The sequence below is a fragment of the Rhinoraja longicauda genome, chromosome 32, assembly GCF_053455715.1.
Source record: "Rhinoraja longicauda isolate Sanriku21f chromosome 32, sRhiLon1.1, whole genome shotgun sequence".
Classification (NCBI taxonomy): Eukaryota; Metazoa; Chordata; class Chondrichthyes; order Rajiformes; family Arhynchobatidae; genus Rhinoraja; species Rhinoraja longicauda.
The window spans coordinates 16,743,204-16,762,363 of record NC_135984.1 but is presented as its reverse complement, the minus strand read 5'-3'; the positions used below and the strand labels follow the sequence as shown (position 1 = coordinate 16,762,363).

The following is a 19,160-nucleotide window of genomic DNA, read 5'->3' as shown; positions in this document are numbered from 1 at the left end:
TGATAGAGTGAAGGATATTGCCAGGACATGTGTTACATATTTTCTGGGTTCCTGGCGATGATGGTCCACAGCACCTCACTGATGCCCAGTTTTATACTGTAGACGCAACAAACTGCAGATGCTGGTTTACAAAAAAAGACACAATGCCGAAGTATCTCAGTTGGTCAGGCAGCATCTCTGGAGAATATGACTAGGTGGTGTTTTGGATCGGAACCCTTCTTCAGTACCAAGTCATTCAATGCTGCTTTCTTCCTAGACATTGATTAAACCAGTTGAAGAGTCTGAAGAAAGGGACTGATCAACAACGTCACCTATTCATATTCTCCTGAGATGTTGCCCGTTCTGATGAATTGCTCCAGCACTTTGTCTTTATTTTTCCCATTTTTATACTATGTGTTTTGACCTTTCTCCCAGTTAACCGTTTACAATGAGGCTCTGATAATTGTACACTCTTGGAACTTTAGTGCTGGACAGGCAGTCAGGCAGATTTGTTCATTTGTTTAGGTTAGAGATACAGCGTGGAAACAGGCCCTTCGGCCCACCGAGTCTCAACCAACCAACGATCACCTGTACACTAGTTCTATGTTATCCCAGTTTCGCATCCTACACGCAAGGGGCAATTTATAGAAGTCAGTTAACCTATAAACCTGAACGTCTTTGGAATGTGGGAGGAAACAGGAGCAGCTGGAGAAAACCCAGACGGTCACTGGGAGAATGTACAAACTTTGCACAGACAGCACCCTTGGTCAAGATTGAACCTAGGGGTCTTGTGCTGCAAAGCAGCAACTCTACCGCTGTGCCACTGTGTCACCCCGTCCGTCACTGCAACTCCACTAAACCAGATTAATCAGGGCTGAACCAGTTTACTGTGTTGCCATGGAACATCACGGATGATGTGTGAGCAATGGCCACTCTTGTGGGCGGATGCATGGCAGATGCAGTTTAATGTGGATAAGTGTGAGGTTATCCACTTTGGTGGTAAGAATAGGAAGGCAGATTATTATTTGAATGGTGTCAAGTTAGGAAAAGGGAACGTACAACGTGATCTGGGTGTCTTAGTGCATCAGTCACTGAAAGGAAGCATGCAGGTACAGCAGGCAGTGAAGAAAGCCAATGGAATGTTGGCATTCATAACGAGAGGAGTTGAGTATAGGAGCAAAGAGGTCCTTCTGCAGTTGTACAGGGCCCTAGTGAGACCGCACCTGGAGTACTGTGTGCAGTTTTGGTCTCCAAATTTCAGGAAGGATATTCTTGCTATTGAGGGCGTGCAGCGTAGGTTTACTAGGTTAATTCCCGGAATGGCGGGACTGTCATATGTTGAAAGACTCGAGCGACTAGGTTTGTATACACTAGAATTTAGAAGGATGAGAGGGGATCTTATCGAAACGTGTAAAATTATTAAGGGGTTGGACATGTTAGAGGCAGGAAACATGTTCCCAATGTTGGGGGAGTCCAGAACCAGGGGCCACAGTTTAAGAATAAGGGGTAGGCCATTTAGAACAGAGATGAGGAAAAACCTTTTTAGTCAGAGAGTTGTGAATCTGTGGAATTCTCTGCCTCAGAGGGCAGTGGAGGCCAATTCTCTGAATACATTCAAGAGAGAGCTAGATAGAGCTCTTAAGGATAGCGGAGTCAGGGGGTATGGGGAGAAGGCAGGAACGGGGTACTGATTGAGAATGATCAGCCATGATCACATTGAATGGCGGTGCTGGCTCGAAGGGCCGAATGGCCTACTCCTGCACCTATTGTCTATTGTCTCTTCACTAGAGTTATGCTATGGTCGCCTCTACTACATTTGTCAAGTAGATGGATGAGGACTCCTCCAATAGGTTTATTCATCAGGTTGGTTCCTTCCCTTCGTTTTACGGATCTAATCTAGCAGCTTTGCCCTATATAACCTCACCAGCGTGTTCCGTGGTGGTACTGTCAAATCACTCTAGGCGAGTCAAAACATGGAGTATAAAATTGGGAAAAATAAAGACAAAGTGCTGCATAACTGTAATTCATCGGATCAGGCAACATCTCAGGAGAATATGAATAGGTGATGATGCTGATCAGAACCATTCTTCAGTCTTTTGAACTGGTTTAAGATAGACACAAAATGCTGGAGTAACTGAGCGGAATGAGGTAGCATCTCTGGAGAAAAGGAATGGGTGACGTTTCGGGTTGAGACCCTTCTTCAGACCTGAATTTCAAGCTACCTTAGCAAGGCCACCAGCATAATAAGAAAGCAGCACTGGATGACTTAGTACTGAAGAAAGATGCCGATCTGAAACGTCACCGAGTCATATTGAAGAGTCTTACTCAAAGTATATTGGGTGCTATTGCTATTTTCATTGTTGCTCTCTGCTCTCTCTCGGTCTCTGTGGAAAGCTTCAATGTGGTGGAGCATTGGCTTATCATCTAAGGCAGATAGTAATGAGGGGGTTTCTATACTATATTTGATCTGGTGTCATGTGACTTCACGGGGTCCAGCATGGGTGTTAGACTCCCAGGACACCTTATGGGGTGAAGGCAGGAGGGTTAGGAGGGAGAGATAGATCGGCCATGATTGAATGGCGGAGTAAACTTGATGGGCCGAATGGCTTAATTCTACTCCTATTTCTTACGACCTTATAACTCGCCTCCTCCTGCACCTATTTTCTATGTTTCTTTCCTTCCTGGTTGCTGTTGTTCTCTCTGGTTTGTCTGTCCCACTGATGAGACTCGATGCAATTGGGAATTATGATGGTGAGTCTGGTAATTTACAGAATCGTATCACACCATTTGGTCAGGTACAAGGATAGGAAAGATTTAGTTTAGTTTATTATTGTCACGTGTACCGAGGTACGATGAAAAGTACGAGCCGGCCACAGTGAACAGATACAGAATAATTGGTATAATGTTTAGTGCAAGGTAAAGCACGATTAAAGATGGTTTGAAGGCCTCCAATGAGGTAGATGGGAGGTCAGGACTACTCTATAGTTGGTGATAGGATGGTTCAGTCCCCTGGTAACATCTGGGAAGGAACTGTTGCTGAATCTGGAGGTATGCATTTTCAAATTTTTGTACCTCTTGCTTGATGGGAGAGGAGAGAAGGAGTGAATGGGGTGAGACTGGTTCTTGATTATGCTGGTGGCCATGCCAAGGTAACGTGAAGTTTAGGTCTGAAGAAGGGTCTCGAGCTCAAACGTCACCCATTCCTTTTCTCCAGAGATGCTGCCTCGTCCCGCTGAGTTACTCCAGCATTTCTGTCCATCTTCGGCTTAAACCAGCATCTGCAGTTCCTTCCTCCACAGAACCAAGAGAGAACTCCTGTGGCCTTCGGCCTTCACCCATCACCCTCTGCATCCAACATATTATCCACCACCCTTCCTGTCACCCCTTGTGCTTTCTGCTTCCCGCCGGGACCACTGTCTTTGCAACTCGACGGTCCATTATACTTTCCAAGCAATTCCAGTAGAAGGAAGACCTACCTTTTCACTGTTTCTCAGAATCGTTAGCTGTGCTGCTGTTCCTGTAACAGTTTTGGTCAAACACGTATCCTGTTTTCGACAAGATGTGTGTGGTGAAGGATATGAAATGTGTGGCCCAGTGGACCTATCTTGTTTGCACTTTGTTCAGTGTTAACTATATTCTAAACCACAGTTTCGTTCTTTCAAGTCGTATCTTGGCTGGTTTCTCCATGCACAGAAACAAATACCTTTTTTGTTAGACCACTGAAATAAAGTGTAACTTTAAATAGGGTGGCTACACCAGTGGCACATTGGTGTAGCTGGTAGAGTTGTTGCCTCACAGCCAGACTTGGGTTTGATCCTGACCTCGGGTGCTGTGTGTTGTGCTTGCTCGTTCTCCCTGTGGCTGTGTGTGTTTCCTCCTATATTCCAAAAATCTACGAGCTTGTAGGTTAATTGGCTTCTTTAAATTGCTCCTAGTGTGTAGGGAATGGATGTGAAAATGGGATAACAGAGAACTAGTGATTGATGGTCACTGTGGACTCAGTGGGCCGAATGGCCTGTTTCCATGCTGTATCTCTAAAGCTAAAAAACTAAAAACTGAGTGTGTGCTTAATATTAACTAAAATACTTTTTTTGGGTCAAGTTTCATTCCCAATTAAATGCTTGTCTTCTAAAGTCATTATGCTAATTTTCAGAGGGGCAGATTGGTGCTCTGCGTGATTGTTGCAGAGTAGAAAGTTGTACTCCCCACCTCCCTGTCACATTAGAAATTATAAACCTCAGTAAAATATTTGCACTGTCTGGCAGCAGCTTTGAGTCATGGAGTCATGCAACAAACCTTTTGACCCAACTCTCCTTGCCAAACAAGATGCTTAACAATGCAAGTCCTATTTCCCTGCCTTTGGCCCATATCCCTGTAAACCTTTCCTATCCATGTACCTGTCTTCTTAAACGTCACTATTGTATAGGCCTCCAAACTTTCCCCTGACTGCTGTTGTGCTTCTTTAGATTCTGGTTTCACACTCCGGTCTTGCCTATTTTTAATTGTTCAGCGTCGACTTTGCCCTGGGTTCCGGTTCTTTTGACACTGTTTTGGCACTGCCTGTGTTTGATCAGTGCTAGACACAAAATGCTGGAGCAACTCAGTGGATAGGTCTCGACCTGAAATGTCACAATTCCTTCTCTGGAGAGAAGGGATGGTGATGTTTCGGGGCGAGACCCTTCCTCAGTCTGATGTCGGAGTGGGCGGTACAGAGATAAAATGTAGTCGGAGACTAAGACTGGTCAGAGAACTGGGAAGGGGGAGGGGATGGAGAGAGAGAGAGAGAGAGAGAGAGAGAGAGAGAGGGGGGGGAAAGCAAGGGCTACATGAAGTTAGAGAAGTCAATGTTCATACTGCTGGGATGCAAACTGCCCAAGCGAAATATGAGGTGCTGTTCCTCCAATTTGAGCTGAGTCTCATTCTGACAATGGAGGCCCAGGACAGAAAGGTCAATGTGGGAATGGGAGTTAAAGTGTTTGATCAGTGGCTGCTGGCTTTGGATCCTTTGCCGGGACGGCCCATGACTTTGCACTGAGTAAATGTAACAGCATTTAATTGTTTTTACATTTTAAACCACAACCATTTAATACCCAATGTCCTGGAATGGTATAATAGCCTACTTTGACTAACAATCCTGAGGATAATGAGTGATGTTTGAGTTGCTTGCCAATTGACTAAAGCGTGAAGCCTGCTCCCATGTCAGGGACTGGATGTGTGGCAAGCCTGACATTCTGGGGGAGTCATCTGATCACAATGAACATCCTTGATCCTGTACAAGTGGAGATTGACGTGATTCCCTCCAGCTGTTTATTTTTATAAAGCTAGGGAAACCTGCTTATGAGGCAGTATTTCATATAGAGCAGCATAGGTGGAGGTGACCACCCCCATAAGTCCATCCTGGAGCAAGCTAGTCGGTCCTACACCCTTCAAGTCTGCCAGCTGGACCCTTCAATTACTTTTGTTTAAAAACTTCGAATTTAAATAGTGCTTTTGCTGAAGGCTCAGAACTTTCCAAAGTGAACACTGAAATGAAATTGAGAATGAAACAAGCAGTTGAATATGCAAAGTGCCTCCGTAAGGTGACATTGAGCAGGAGATCTGCTTGATGATGTTGGTGGAGGGAAAATGTTGGCCAGGTCGCTCTTTAACAAGCCATTAGCTAGTCACTCAGTGAGCAACTGGTGTGTCACCCGACTGCCTATATTCATAAGTTTCTAGGAGCAGAAATAGACCATTCGACCATTCATCACCCTCTGACTAAGGAAATTCATCTCTATTCATGACCAGACTAGCCGAGTATAACTAGTATTTCTTGTTTTCATTTTATTTCTAATTCCCAGTACTTTACCGTCAGATTCTTCCCAGTACTTTAACTTTAGATTATTCTATCTGCTTGATAACACATTACCTACACAAATGACCTGAGAGTTTCATGATAGCATTTGCTAACAGTGAATATGGGGCACAATACAGGCTGTGAAGGAAGGAACTGCAGATGCTGGTTTACACTGAAGATAGACACAAAATGTCGGAGTAACTCAACAGGACAGGCAGCATCTCTGGAGAGAACGTTTCGGGTCAGAACACTTCAGTCTAAAGACTGTCCCGCTGAGTTACTCCAGCATTTTGTGACTATCTTTGTTGTGGTTGTGAATATGAATTATGTGTTTGTTCTCATCAAAAGGGAACAGCACTCAATTTTCATTTTGCATTTAAAGAGTGGCCATAAATGAATCAATGCACTCATCAGAAATTAACTGCAAAAAAATTGCACTCGCTGTAAACTGTCATGGGTTTAAAAGACATTTAAGGCAGAACAAGTTAATCGGTATCCCAAGCAATCATTCCACCTCAAAGTGGTAGCTCAGATCACTATAAAGTCCTTAGAATTCGAGGTTGTCAGAGCAGTCTATGGAAAATTAAGATTTAAAGATTACGTTGACATGATTGGATCATAAGACACAATTTTCTTGAACGTTCAATATGTGTGTGGCTCAAGACGAGGTCTGCTCTTTTAAAAATGTTCTGCTATTTAGTCTTGAGCTATTGAACTATTGTTCTCCCTCCACCTATAAATGTCACCAGTATATATTTTACCTATAAATAAATTGCAACAAGTTTGATGTTTTCCACTTCATTAGGTGATGCAAGATGATGTTGGCATGAAGGGCATATTCTCCTGAATTATTAACTTTGTTTTGTTAGGGGTTCAAAGGATGGCATCAATCATCATGCAGTAATCCGTAAACCGTAAATACACTTCACCGTCCCAGATCCTACAACCATCCCACCCCCACAACCTTAACCAACCCAAGTCCAGGCCTCAAATGCCCATTTCCTCACCCCCTGAACGCCCAACTCTGTTGTTTCCCCAAGAACCCTGGACGACCAACTTGTGCCAACCTCCCTCATTTCAAACTCTACCCAATTCTTTTCCTAGTTTGTGTTATTATTACCGCATTAACTCAGATATAATGAAAAATGTTTTACATGCCATCCAGGCAAATCATACCATACACGACGAGTACAATCATACCATACAGGTGCAACAGGTAGTGCAAAAGTGAAAATAAACAGTGCAGAATATCTTATTGCAGCTGCAGAGAAAGTGCAGGCAAAAGAAAAATGTAAAGGCCACAATGAGGTAGATTGAAAGATTGAGAATTTAACTTTAGCATCAGAGGTCCTTTAAAGAATCTGATAGCAACAGGGAAGAAGCTGTTGTATCTGGTGGCACATGCTTTCGAACTTTTGTATCTTCTCTGGATAGAAGCGGTGAAAAGAAAATGACTGGACTTGATTATTTTGGTTGCTTTCCCCGAGACAATGCAAGTTATAGATGGAGTTGTTGGAGACAGGGGGCCTCGATGGAAGGAAGCTGGTTTGCGCGATGGACTGGACACATCCACAACTCTGAGCAGGTTAATGTGGTTTTGGGCAGAGCAGTTGCCAAACCAAGCTGTGATGCATCCTGATAGGATGCTTTCTATTGTCCATCTGTAGAAATTGGTAAGAGTCATTGGAAATATACCAAATTTTCTTAATATTCTGAGAAAGCAGTGGTCTTGGTGTGCTTTCTTGGCAATAGAGTGAACGTATTTAAACCAGGACAAATTGGTGGTGGTATTTACATCTAGGAACTTGAAGCTTGCAACCATCGGATGCAGACTGGGGCATATAATCCACGCTGCGTCCTGGGTGGCACAGTGGGTCAGCTGTAGAGTTGCAGCCAGAGTCCCGGGTTCAATCCTGACTATGGGTGGTGTCTGTACGGAGTCTGCCCATTCTCTCTGCATGGGTTTTCTCCGGGTGTTCCGGTTTCCTCCCACGCTCCAAAGACATATAGTTTTGTACGTTAATTGGCTTCTGGAAATTGTAAATTGTCCATAGTGTGTAGGATAGTGCTCGTATATGGAGTGATCGTTGGTCGGTGCGGACTCGGTGGGCCGAGAGCCTGTTTCAACGCTGTAATCTCTAAATTTTAAAATAAATGTCAATGACAAGGCAGACCCCCAATGGCTCTCCCTCACAACTCCAAACACAGACCAGCTCCCCATGTTTCAGCCACTTCTCCCCCTCTCCCTTTCTTCCTACACACACTTTCGTAACATAGCCCAAACTCCACCGCCTCTCCATCCTAGCTCTACCAACCACCACCCAAGCACCGCTGTCTCTCCCAACTACAACACAAGGTACTTCCCTCCAGCCCCAGTGCAGTTCCTAACCTCCTGTACCCTGTCTTAACACCAACTGGCCTGGCAGCACATTTTTGGTTCTCTGTTACATCAGCCCAAAAAGAGCACTGGTGCTCCATTGCATCATCTTGCTTTCCTTCGCGGCACACTGGAATTTGCAGGACTAAACATCTGGTGAATGGAGATGAATTTCCTTAGTCGGAGGGTGATGAATCTGTGGAATTCATTGCCACAACAATTATTTAGCAACAACTATTCAGCAACAACAATTATTTAGACCTTAGAGAAACGGCACAAAAACAGGCCCTTCGGCCCTCTGAGTCCGCGCCAACCAACGACCACCCCATACACTAGCACTGTCCTACACACAATTTACAATTTTACTGAAGCCAATTAATCTACAAACCACTTCAAAGTGTGGGAGGAAGACGGAGCACTTGGAGAAAATCCACACAGTCACAGGGAGAACGTACAAATTCTGTACGGACAGCACCCGTAGTCGGAATCGAACACTGGTCTCTAGTGCTGTAAGGCAGCAACTCTACCGCTGCGCCACTGTGCGACTGCTTACAAATCAGAAAATCGTAATAATTTTGCTATTAATGTCTTCTGCATTTTGCAATGAGCTGGAATAGGAGACTCTTGAGAGTAGCAAAAATAATGCACCTTTTGATCGTCAAAGTGAGGCGAGAGACAAACAAAGATTAATCTGTTGTAATCAGTATGCAATGTGAAATGATGCACATTGGAATAGATTGTAAAAAAAAATCAGAATTCAGAAACTTTGTTCAATTACTTATTTATCTATTTATTCACTTCTCTATGTTCTAGAAATCCCTGTAAAGCGTCTTTGAGTGTTTGAAAAGCGCTATATAAATGTAATGCATTATTATTATTATTATTAATTCATGTTATAGTCATTCAGCATGAAAAGGGGCCCTTTATCCCACTTGTCCGCACGGCTCAAGATGTTCTATCTAATCTTGTCTCAATTGACCCATATTCTTCTAACCCTTTTCCTATCCATGTCCCAGTCCAAGTGCGTATTAAATGTTAATGCACCAATGTACCTGCATCAACTGCCTCCTCGGGCAACTCCAGGCGTTCTCTGCACAGTAGTGTATTTGGAGAATAATAGCGGAATTGGTACAATGTTATTGCTGGGATTCCTATCATTGGGGTAATCTGGTCCTGCCTGTAGAGAGCTGGTCTGGCATTCCTGTGTGTGGGTTTATCGCCTTGCCCACCCCATCTACTCAAGTCCCAGACCCACTAATCTTCAGCCAACCCGGTGTCTCCAATTCCAATTAACCTTCCCCCACCCCTGATCCAAGAGTCAACATTCAAGTCGTACCACAGAATCCACCACCACGCTCCTCTCCCTGGCCACATGTTGGGCTGATCCTTCCCACTCCCCAGGATTTTAGTTTTCTTGCTACTATCCGTTGCCTAGTTGAATGGATAGATTCCAAAATAAATAGAGCTCATCGGGCTGTCTGAAAATTATCTGAGCTTCTGGTCACGGCAAAGATGTAACAAAGCCTTTTTGAAGCTTATTGAATTCATCAGACGTACCAGTGATTGTATTTGAGAACAATACAGTGTGTGGTTTATTATGCAGTGAAAAGACAGAAAGCTCGATGCTCATTTAGTTTGAAGTGCTAATGCTGAGCTATGTACAAATAGCAGTATACACGCAATCATTTTGAACAATTCCTTTTGGAAAGGTGTGTGTTGTAAAAAGGAATCTGTTTTTGTTTGCTAGCAATTGTCATTTCCATCGTACCAATCACCAGGCCAATGATTTGGTCATATGATATCTGAACACCATTAAGTCACAGCGTTGCAGACAATGAAAGCATTTTGATCAGTCCCAACTTGTCTGCTGTTGATCTATCTGCCACTTCGTCTTTTGGACAAGCACACCATGTGCCTTCTCTCTAAATGGTTTGCTTGGCTATGTATGTACCTGAAACTAAGATGTCTTCCATCTGATTTTAGGTTCCATTGGGTATCCCTCACCCCAAAAAGAATTCACAGCAGAAATTTAGGATTACAGGCCAACAAAGAATATTTTCAATTGGAGGGAAATAAGTTTTTAATTCTGGGCGGATCAATGCACTATTTTCGCATTCCACGGGCGTATTGGTCTGACCGCATGTTGAAGATGAAAGCCTTGGGTTTGAATACTTTAACAACGTAAGTGATATTCATTGTGTGCAACGATATGTTACAATAAGACTTTTTTATTAAATTTCCTTTTATGATTTTGTTCCCTGAAGCTGTCGTGCTGGTTTTTCTAGTCTTTGTTTGAATTTATAGCAGGTATTCTCTTGATGTTTCGAAGGCAGGTTATGAACAGGGCCTCAACAGCTTTTACATAAAACATGAGGAAAGAGTACAATACAGGAACAGGCCCTTCAGCCCACAACGTTTGTACCAAACATGGTGCCAAATTAAACTAAGCTCCTCCTGCCTGCACGTCATTCATGTCACTCCATTCTCTGCATGTGTATGTACCTATCTAAATGCCTCTTAAATGCCTCTATCATATCTGCTTCCACCACCACCAGTGTGTTCCAGGCACCCTACACTCGCTCTGCGGAGGAGGAAAAAAACTTGCCCTGCACATCTCTTTTGAACTTGTCCCTCTCACCTTAAAGCTATGCCCTCTTTTTCTTTAATATTTCTATCCTAGGGGACTCTCTATCCGATCTATGCCTCTCATAATTTTAAATGCTTTTATCGGGTCTCTCCTTAACCTCCCAATGTTCCAGAGAAAACAATACAGGTTTGTCCAACCTGCCCTTGTGGCTTACACCTTTGATTCCGGCGAGCAGTCTTGTAAAACTCTTCTGCACCTCGCCAAAGCCTCCACACCCATCATGCAATGGGGCGACCAGAACTGCATGGAATGCTTCAAATGTGGCTTAACACGCTTGGACGTTTGACTTCAGAGTGAGGAGTCTTAGTAAACGTTTGATATTTTGTATAATGCATTAGTGTCCTTGTTCTTATTGCAGATATGTTCCATGGAACCTTCATGAGCCAGAGAGGGGAACGTTTTCTTTTAAAGATGATCTTGATCTTCAGTGAGTAGATTTAAAAAAATTTGTGTTTCCTGGTGGTTTTTATTTTTTGCAATGTTTCTTAAAAGCATTTCTTTATGGACAGAGTTGCTGGGTATCAATCGCCCACTGGGGGACTGATTAGTGATGACCTGCAAACATCAAAGTCACAGAAAATGTCAGAGCCACTGCTGTCCCTTTCTTCATTCACAAAATGCTGGAGTAACTCAGCAGGTCAGGCAGCATCTCGGGAGAGAAGGAATGGGTGACGTTTCGGGTCGAGACCCTTCTTCAGACTGATGTCGGGGGTGGGACAAAGGAAGGATATAGGTGGAGACAGGAAGATAGAGGGAGATCTGGGAAGGAGGAGGGGAAGGGAGGGACAGAGGAGCTATCTGAAGTTGGAGAAGTCGACGTTCATACCACCGGGCCGCAAACTGCCCAGGCGAAATATGAGGTGCTGCTCCTCCAATTTCCGGCGGGCCTCACTATGGCACTGGAGGAGGCCCATGACAGAGAGGTCAGACTGGGAATGGGAGGGGGAGTTGAAGTGCTGGGCCACCGGGAGATCAGTGGCGTTAATGCGGACCGATCGCAGGTGTTCAGCGAAGCGATCGCCGAGCCTGCGCTTGGTTTCGCCGATATAGATGAGTTGACATCTAGAGCAGCGGATGCAATAGATGAGGTTGGAGGAGGTGCAGGTGAACCTCTGTCTCACCTGGAAAGAATGTTTGGGTCCTTTGATGGAGTTGAGGGGGGAGGTAAAGGGACAGGTGTTGCATCTCGTGGGGTTGCAAGGGAAAGTGCCCGGGGTTAGGGTGGTTTGGGTAGGAAGGGACGAGTGGACCAGGGAGTTGCGGAGGGAACGGTCTCTGCGGAATGCAGAGAGGGGAGGGGATGGGAAGATATGGCCAGTGGTGGGGTCCTGTTGTAGGTGACGGAAATGTTGGTGGATGATATGTTGGATCCGCTGGCTGGTGGGGTGGAAGGTGAGAACGAGGGGGATCCTGTCCTTGTTGCGAGTGGGGGGATGGGGAGCAAGAGCGGAGCTGCGGGATGTAGAAGAGACCCTAGTGAGAGCCTCATCTATAATGGAGGAGGGGAAGCCCCGTTTTCTGAAAAACGAGGACATCTCGGAAGCCCTAGTCTGAAACACCTCATCCCGGGCACAGATGCGGCGTAGACGGAGGAATTGGGAGTAGGGGATAGACTTTTTGCAGGGGACCGGGTGGGAAGAAGTGTAGTCCAGATAGCTGTGCGAGTCGGTGGGCTTGTAATAAATGTCCGTCACTAATTTTTCTCCTGTGATGGAGATGGTGAGGTCCAGAAACGGGAGGGAGATGTCAGAGATAGTCCAGGTATATTTAAGGGCAGGATGGAAATTGGAGGTGAAGTGTATAAAGTCAGTGAGTTCTGCATGGGTGCAAGAGGTAGCACCAATGCAGTCGTCGATGTAGCGGAGGTAGAGTTCGGGGATGGGGCCAGTGTACGTCTGGAACAGGGATTGTTCGACGTACCCGACAAAGAGGCAGGCGTAGCTAGGGCCCATGCGAGTGCCCATAGCTACACCTCTGGTTTGGAGGAAGTGGGAGGAGTCAAAGGAGAAGTTGTTGAGGGTAAGACTCGACACAGTAATGGTTTAAGGATAAAGAATAAGCTGCTTATTTTAATTATTGTTTTTATTTTAAACTTTTTCTTCATATACTTGGCCATAGCGCTCTGAAATTGCAGAGGCAGTCACCCCAACCAGACCTGCTGCCCAATTATTTTTTTTTGTGAAGGTCTGTCGAGCTCAACTAACCTACCATTAAGAATTCATAAATATTTATGTCGATTTCTATTATATTATTATATACCCATTATTGTCTTAAATCATTGTCAGTGACGTGTTCTGAGATCATAAAAAATATAGGCAAGGTGCTGAAAATACTGAGCAGGCCAGGCAGCATCTGTGGAGAGAGAAACGCAAGGTTCTCATGAAGGATCATTGATCTGAAAAAGTTATATTTTCTCTCTCCACCTGTCTTTCACTCGAGCATTACCAGCACTTCCCGGTATTATCAGCACCAGTATTGTTTTTTTTAACTTATTACTGTTCTGAAATAATCTTTGGCTTAATATTGCTGAAGATAAATATTGTGTAAAATCATAGGTAGACACGAAATGCTGGAGTAACTCAGCGGGACAAGCAGATTCTCCTCCTCGGTAACTGTCCACTACCCACCCCCCTCCTTGCTGCCCAACATCAGTCTGGCCACTTCTCCATCACTAACAACAGAAATTGAGGAGGTGAAGAAACTATTCAGGAGACAGAAAAGCCGGAAATCTCCAGGACTGGACAATGTTTTCCCCTCTACCCTCAAGCTCTGTGTCGAACAACTGGCACCAGTCTACACAGACATTTTCAACTAGTCCCTGCAAACTTGCACTGTCTCTGCCTGCTTCAAAGTCTCCACTATTGTTCCTGTACCCAAAAAGCCAAGGATTACTGGTCTTAATGACTACAGGCCTGTCGCACTGGCCTCTGTAATCATGAAGACCCTTGAACGACTTGTGCTGGCCCACCTGAAAAATATCACAAACCCCATGCTGGACCCCCTGCAGTTTGCATACTGGGCCAATAGATCAGTGGATGACGCAGTCAACCTAGGCCTGCACTTCATCCTCCAGCACCTAGACCGCCAGGGCACGTATGCAAGGATTTTGTTTGTGGATTTTAGCTCTGCATTCAACACCATTGTCCCAGAGTTACTACACTCCAAACTCTCCCAGCTGACTGTGCCTCAACCCCTCTGTCAGTGGATCACCAACATCCTGACAGACAGGAATCAGCATGTGAGGCTGGGAAAGCACATCTCAGACCCGCAGACCCTCAGCATAGGAGCACCGCAAGGCTGCATACTCTCCCCTCTCCTTTACTCTCTCTACACCAACAACTGCACCTCCACAGACTCCTCTGTCAAGCTTCTCAAGTTTATAGATGACACAACCCTATTTGGACTGATCCAGGATGGGGAGGAATCTGCCTACAGATGGGAAATGACTCAGCTGGCGTCCTGGTGCCATTGCAACAACCTGGAGCTCAATGCTCTTAAGACAGTGGAATTTATTGTTAGTTTTAGGGGAGCTCGCCCTCCCATCCCTCCACTCACCATCAACAACACCACAGTCACATCTGTGGAGTCATTTATGTTCCTTAAATGGGAGGCCACCATCGACTCCACAGCCAAAAAGGCCCAACAGAGGATGTACTTCATGCGGCAGCTGAGGAAACACAATCTGCCACAGGCAATGATGGTCCAGTCATGCCTCCAAGCATTACAACTATTTCAAGAGAGCTAGAAGACAAACCAGGGATGTAATGCTGTGGCTCTCTATAAGGCGCTGGTCAGGCTGCATTTGGAATATTGTGAGCAATTTTGGGCACCATATCTGGGGAAGGATGTGCTGGCTCTGGAGAGGGTCCAGAGGAGGTTTACAAGAATTATCCCAGGAATGAGTAGGTTAACCTATGATGAGTGCTTGTCAGCACTGGGCCTGTACTCGCTGGAGTTTAGAAGAATGAGGGGGGAACCTCATTGAAATACACAGAATAGTGAAAGGCTTGGATAGAGTGAATGTGGAGAGGATGTTTCCATTAGTTGGAGAGTCTAGTACTAGAGGCCATAATCTGAGAATTAAAGGATGTTCCTTTAAGGAGGAGATGGTAAGGAATTTATTTAGTCAGAGGGTGGTGAATCTGTGGAATTCTTTGCCACCGAAGGCTGTGGAGGCCAAATCAATGGATATTTCTAAGGCAGAGATTCTTGATTAGTATGGGTGTCAGGGATAATCGGGAGAAGGCAGGAGAATGGAGTTAGGAGGGAGAGATAGATCAACCATGATTGAATGGCGTAGACTTGATGGGCCAAATGGCCTCATTCTGTTCCTATTACTTATGATCTTATGACTTTATCTACCTGAGATTGGAGAACAACAATCAATGACCAGAAGCCATCAGTGAGTGCAAGGATGTGGATATCACTTGGAAAGGCACCATTTTGTTAATTTGCTCAAAGTATAATACTTTCTTTTCTAGGGCCTATCTCAAGCTAGCCAATGACTTGAATTTATGGGTCATACTGCGCCCAGGACCATATATCTGCTCGGAGTGGGACCTTGGTGGTTTACCCAGGTAAATTTGAGAATCTTCTACGGGACAAAGCAAAATAATTTTCTTTAAAAAAAACCCTCAAAGTGCCTGAGTAGCTCAGCAGGTCAGGCAACATCTCTGAATAACATGGAGTAGGTGACATTTCGGGTTGGAACCCTCTTTCAGATTTAATTTACTAGTGCAAATTGAGGGTAAATCTTTCTGAGCAATGCCCATGGGAGCAATGTTGCCTTTGCTAATAATAGATCTGTTGCCTTGCCATCAATGTTGGTGTAAATAGTCGAATCTAAAATTAGGCTGCAGTATGTCCTCGAATAAGAATCTAAGTATTGGTCTCCGATGACCTTGTAAAGCTAGAATAGAAACCTTAATTCAATTTAATTAAAATGTATCACTAATGTAGTAATATTTTAGAATGGAATTTCCAAACATTCCTTTTTATGGATATCAATTGTACTTGGTAGTTGTTTTCTCTAGATTCATTTATGTAAGGAATGCTTAAAAGCAGACAAAGTATAAAAGGTTAAATTTTGTTCTACAAATGATGAACTGGAAATTCTGCATCTCAGAATTGATTTATGATCAATGATTAAATGATTTATTATGGGCTCCTATCTAGTACTGTAATTTTCATATGTAGTCCTGAGTCTCAATGCTTAGAGTATTGCTCTACATACAAAAAAATTGTAAAAAAAGTAAGGAAATTTGTGTTTGGTAGATTATTTCTTTGTTGTAACAATGCTTCTTGGCAATAAATCTTATACCGTTGGAAAGCCTGTTTATTTCCCTTTTAAATGGTGCCACATTTGTAAGGAACATGCATTTGTGGGATGAGCAGCAGAGCTGAGTATGTGGGTTGCGCCCATGAAATATCTGCCAAATCTTCTCTGCCAATGCCAAACAGCTTATTCTGCCATTGACTCTTGTTCGGTGTTGTTTGGCGGATTGGATGATTGAAGTCTGAAGAAACAAGACATATTGGCAATTTAACAATTTATTCATTTAATAAACAGGAGCCTCAGTAGCGTGTGGAAGAACCATACACAGCCACAACAGCCTGGCACCTCCTCCTCATGCTGGTCACCAGCCTGGTCACACACTGTTGTGGGGTGGCATCCCATTCTTCAACCAGCATTTGTCGCAAGTCAGCCAACGTGGTTGTGTTGGTCACTCTGGCACGAACAGCACGCCCAAGCTGATCCCACAAGTGTTCAATGGGGTTGACGTCAGGACTGCTGGCAGGCCATTCCATCCTCTCCACTCCCAAATTCTGGAGGTTGTCTCTGAGAAACCCTGCTCTGTGGGGGCGAGCATTGTCATCTTGGAGGATAGAGTTCGGTCCCAGACTGTGGAGATATGGGATTGCCACTGGCTGCAGAATCTCATCTCGATATCTCTCTGCATTGAGATTGCCTCCAATGATGACAAGCCTCGTTTTTCCAGTGAGGGAGATGCCGCCCCACATCATCACACTGCCTCCACCAAAAGATGTTACTCTATCGGTGCAGCAATCAGCATAGCGTTCTCCGCGTCTTCTCCACACTTTGACCCTATGATCCAACTGCCGTAGGCAGAATCTGGACTCATCGCTGAACATAACGTTCCTCCACATGTTCAGGTTCCAGTGCACGTGTTACCGACACCAGCGCAAACGTGCCTGACGGTGAAGGGCAGTCATGGCAGGCCTCCTGGCAGCCCTATGAGACCGGAGATCGGCTGCGTGCAGTCTGTTCCGAATTGTCTGCGCAGAGAGCCGTCGGCCATATCGTCCTGCAAACCTTGACTGCAAATCTGTAGAAGACAGCCTACGGTTCCTAAGTGCTGACAGGGTGAGGAAACAGTCTTCTTCGGGTGTCGTCTTCTTGGGACGCCCACTTCGCGGCCTGTCTCTGACATCCCCCGTTATATGGAACTTGGCCTTCACTTTGGAGATGGTACTAGGGCTCACTCCAAATAATGCCGCAACTTGGTTTTGCGGAACACCAGCTTGAAGTTGCCCTATCGCACGGGCCCTATCCAGATCAGTCAAACGTGGCATGCCGATTCTTGGAGCAGACACCTACTGACCACTGTAGCAGGGCCCATGCTCACAGATGCTGCCAATCAGGTGCCAATCAGGCACCTGATTGTCAGCACCTGGGGGTACCAGAAGCTCAAAACAAGAGTCAATAGCAACAGCAGAATAAGCTGTTTGGCATTGGCAGAGAAGATTTGGCAAATTTTTCATGGGCGCAACCCATATACTCAGCTCTGCTGCTCATCCCACAAATGCATGTTCCTTACAAATGTGGCACCATTTAAAAGGGAAATAAACAGGCTTTCCAACGGTATAAGATTCATTGCCAAGAAGCATTGTTACAACAAAGAAATAATTTACCAAACACAAATTTCCTTACTTTTTGTGCTATGTTTATATGCAAAGAACTGCAGATGCTGGTTTACAAAAATTGACACCAAGTGCTGGAGTAACTCATTGGTTCAGTCATCCATGACCTCCATCGTGATACCTGATGTGCTGAGTTACTCCAGCACCTTTGTGTTTCACCATATTAGTATGTAGATTTGCAAGTCATTCCTGCTGAGTTAATCCAGCATTTTTTGTCTATCTTCAGTGTAAACCAGCATCTGCAGTTCCTTCCTACACATGTTGACATGAACATGGCACTTTGTAAAATACAAATAAATGTGTTAAAATCTGTTTGTTTTTTTTTGCAAAAAAAATGATTGCGGACCTTTCTTTAAAATATTAGCATTTTCCCAATGTTGGAATCTTATAGAAGAGTGTGATGCACTGCTCTCCCTATTTTGATTGGTTTAACTATATTTGGTTTAATTCTATGAATTGATAGAGCAGAAACTATAGATTACAGGAATAAAGAGCATGGGTTATCAGAAATTACGGTCATTAGACAATAGGTGCAGGAGGAGGCCATTCGGCCCTTCGAGCCAGCACCGCCATTCAATGTGATCATGGCTGATCATTCTCAATCAGTACCCCGTTCCTGCCTTCTCCCCATACCCCCTGACTCCGCTATCCTTAAGAACTCTATCTAGCTCTCTCTTGAATGCATTCAGAGAATTGGCCTCCACTGCCTTCTGAGGCAGAGAATTCCACAGATTCACAACTCTCTGACTGAAAAAGTTTTTCTTCATCTCAGTTCTAAATGGCCTACCCCTTATTCTTAAACTGTGGCCCCTTGTTCTGGACTCCTCCAACATTGGGAACATGTTTCCTGCCTCTAACGTGTCCAACCCCTTAATAATCTTACACGTTTCGATAAGATAGGTGGTGTTATTCCATTTTCCTGTACTTATTACCTGATCCTTTCCCTTTGTAGTTGGCTACTGAGAGACAGAAATATGAAACTGCGCACGACGTACGCTGGGTTTACTGATGCAGTCGATGCCTTTTTTAATGTGCTAATTCCTAAAGTTCTTCAATTTCAGGTGAGCTCGGCCAATTCACTAGATCCTGCTTACACTATGGATGTTTGGTGTCTCTAATAAGCATGGTTTATATTGCATTAGTTGGAATGTTTCTTTTATCATTACTTGATCTTTATTAAATAAGTTTCAACTTGGCGAGTTAACCCTCTGGCAAACGATTTGATATGATCCAGAAAGTTGCAATGTCAAACTTGTAGGTCAAACGACATCATAAAAGAACATTTAATGCAGGTGATTAACATCACTGAACTGATTTCCTGCCCCTTGGGCCTATACTGAACGTTACCTTTTAATGTTAATTATGCTGTGGCAGAAGTC

The 19,160-nt window shown here is 44.4% G+C and overlaps 1 protein-coding gene across 1 annotated transcript in view; it reads left to right on the top strand.

The window, feature by feature from the left end:
* LOC144608669 (beta-galactosidase-1-like protein 2) overlaps positions 1-19,160 on the top strand; it is a 52,792-nt gene that overhangs the window by 4,778 nt on the left and 28,854 nt on the right. The window contains exons 2-5 of the mRNA XM_078426656.1: positions 10,176-10,373; positions 11,198-11,266; positions 15,321-15,416; positions 18,734-18,842. Coding sequence (XP_078282782.1) covers positions 10,176-10,373; positions 11,198-11,266; positions 15,321-15,416; positions 18,734-18,842 — 472 coding nt within the window. The remainder of the gene's footprint in view (positions 1-10,175; positions 10,374-11,197; positions 11,267-15,320; positions 15,417-18,733; positions 18,843-19,160) is intronic.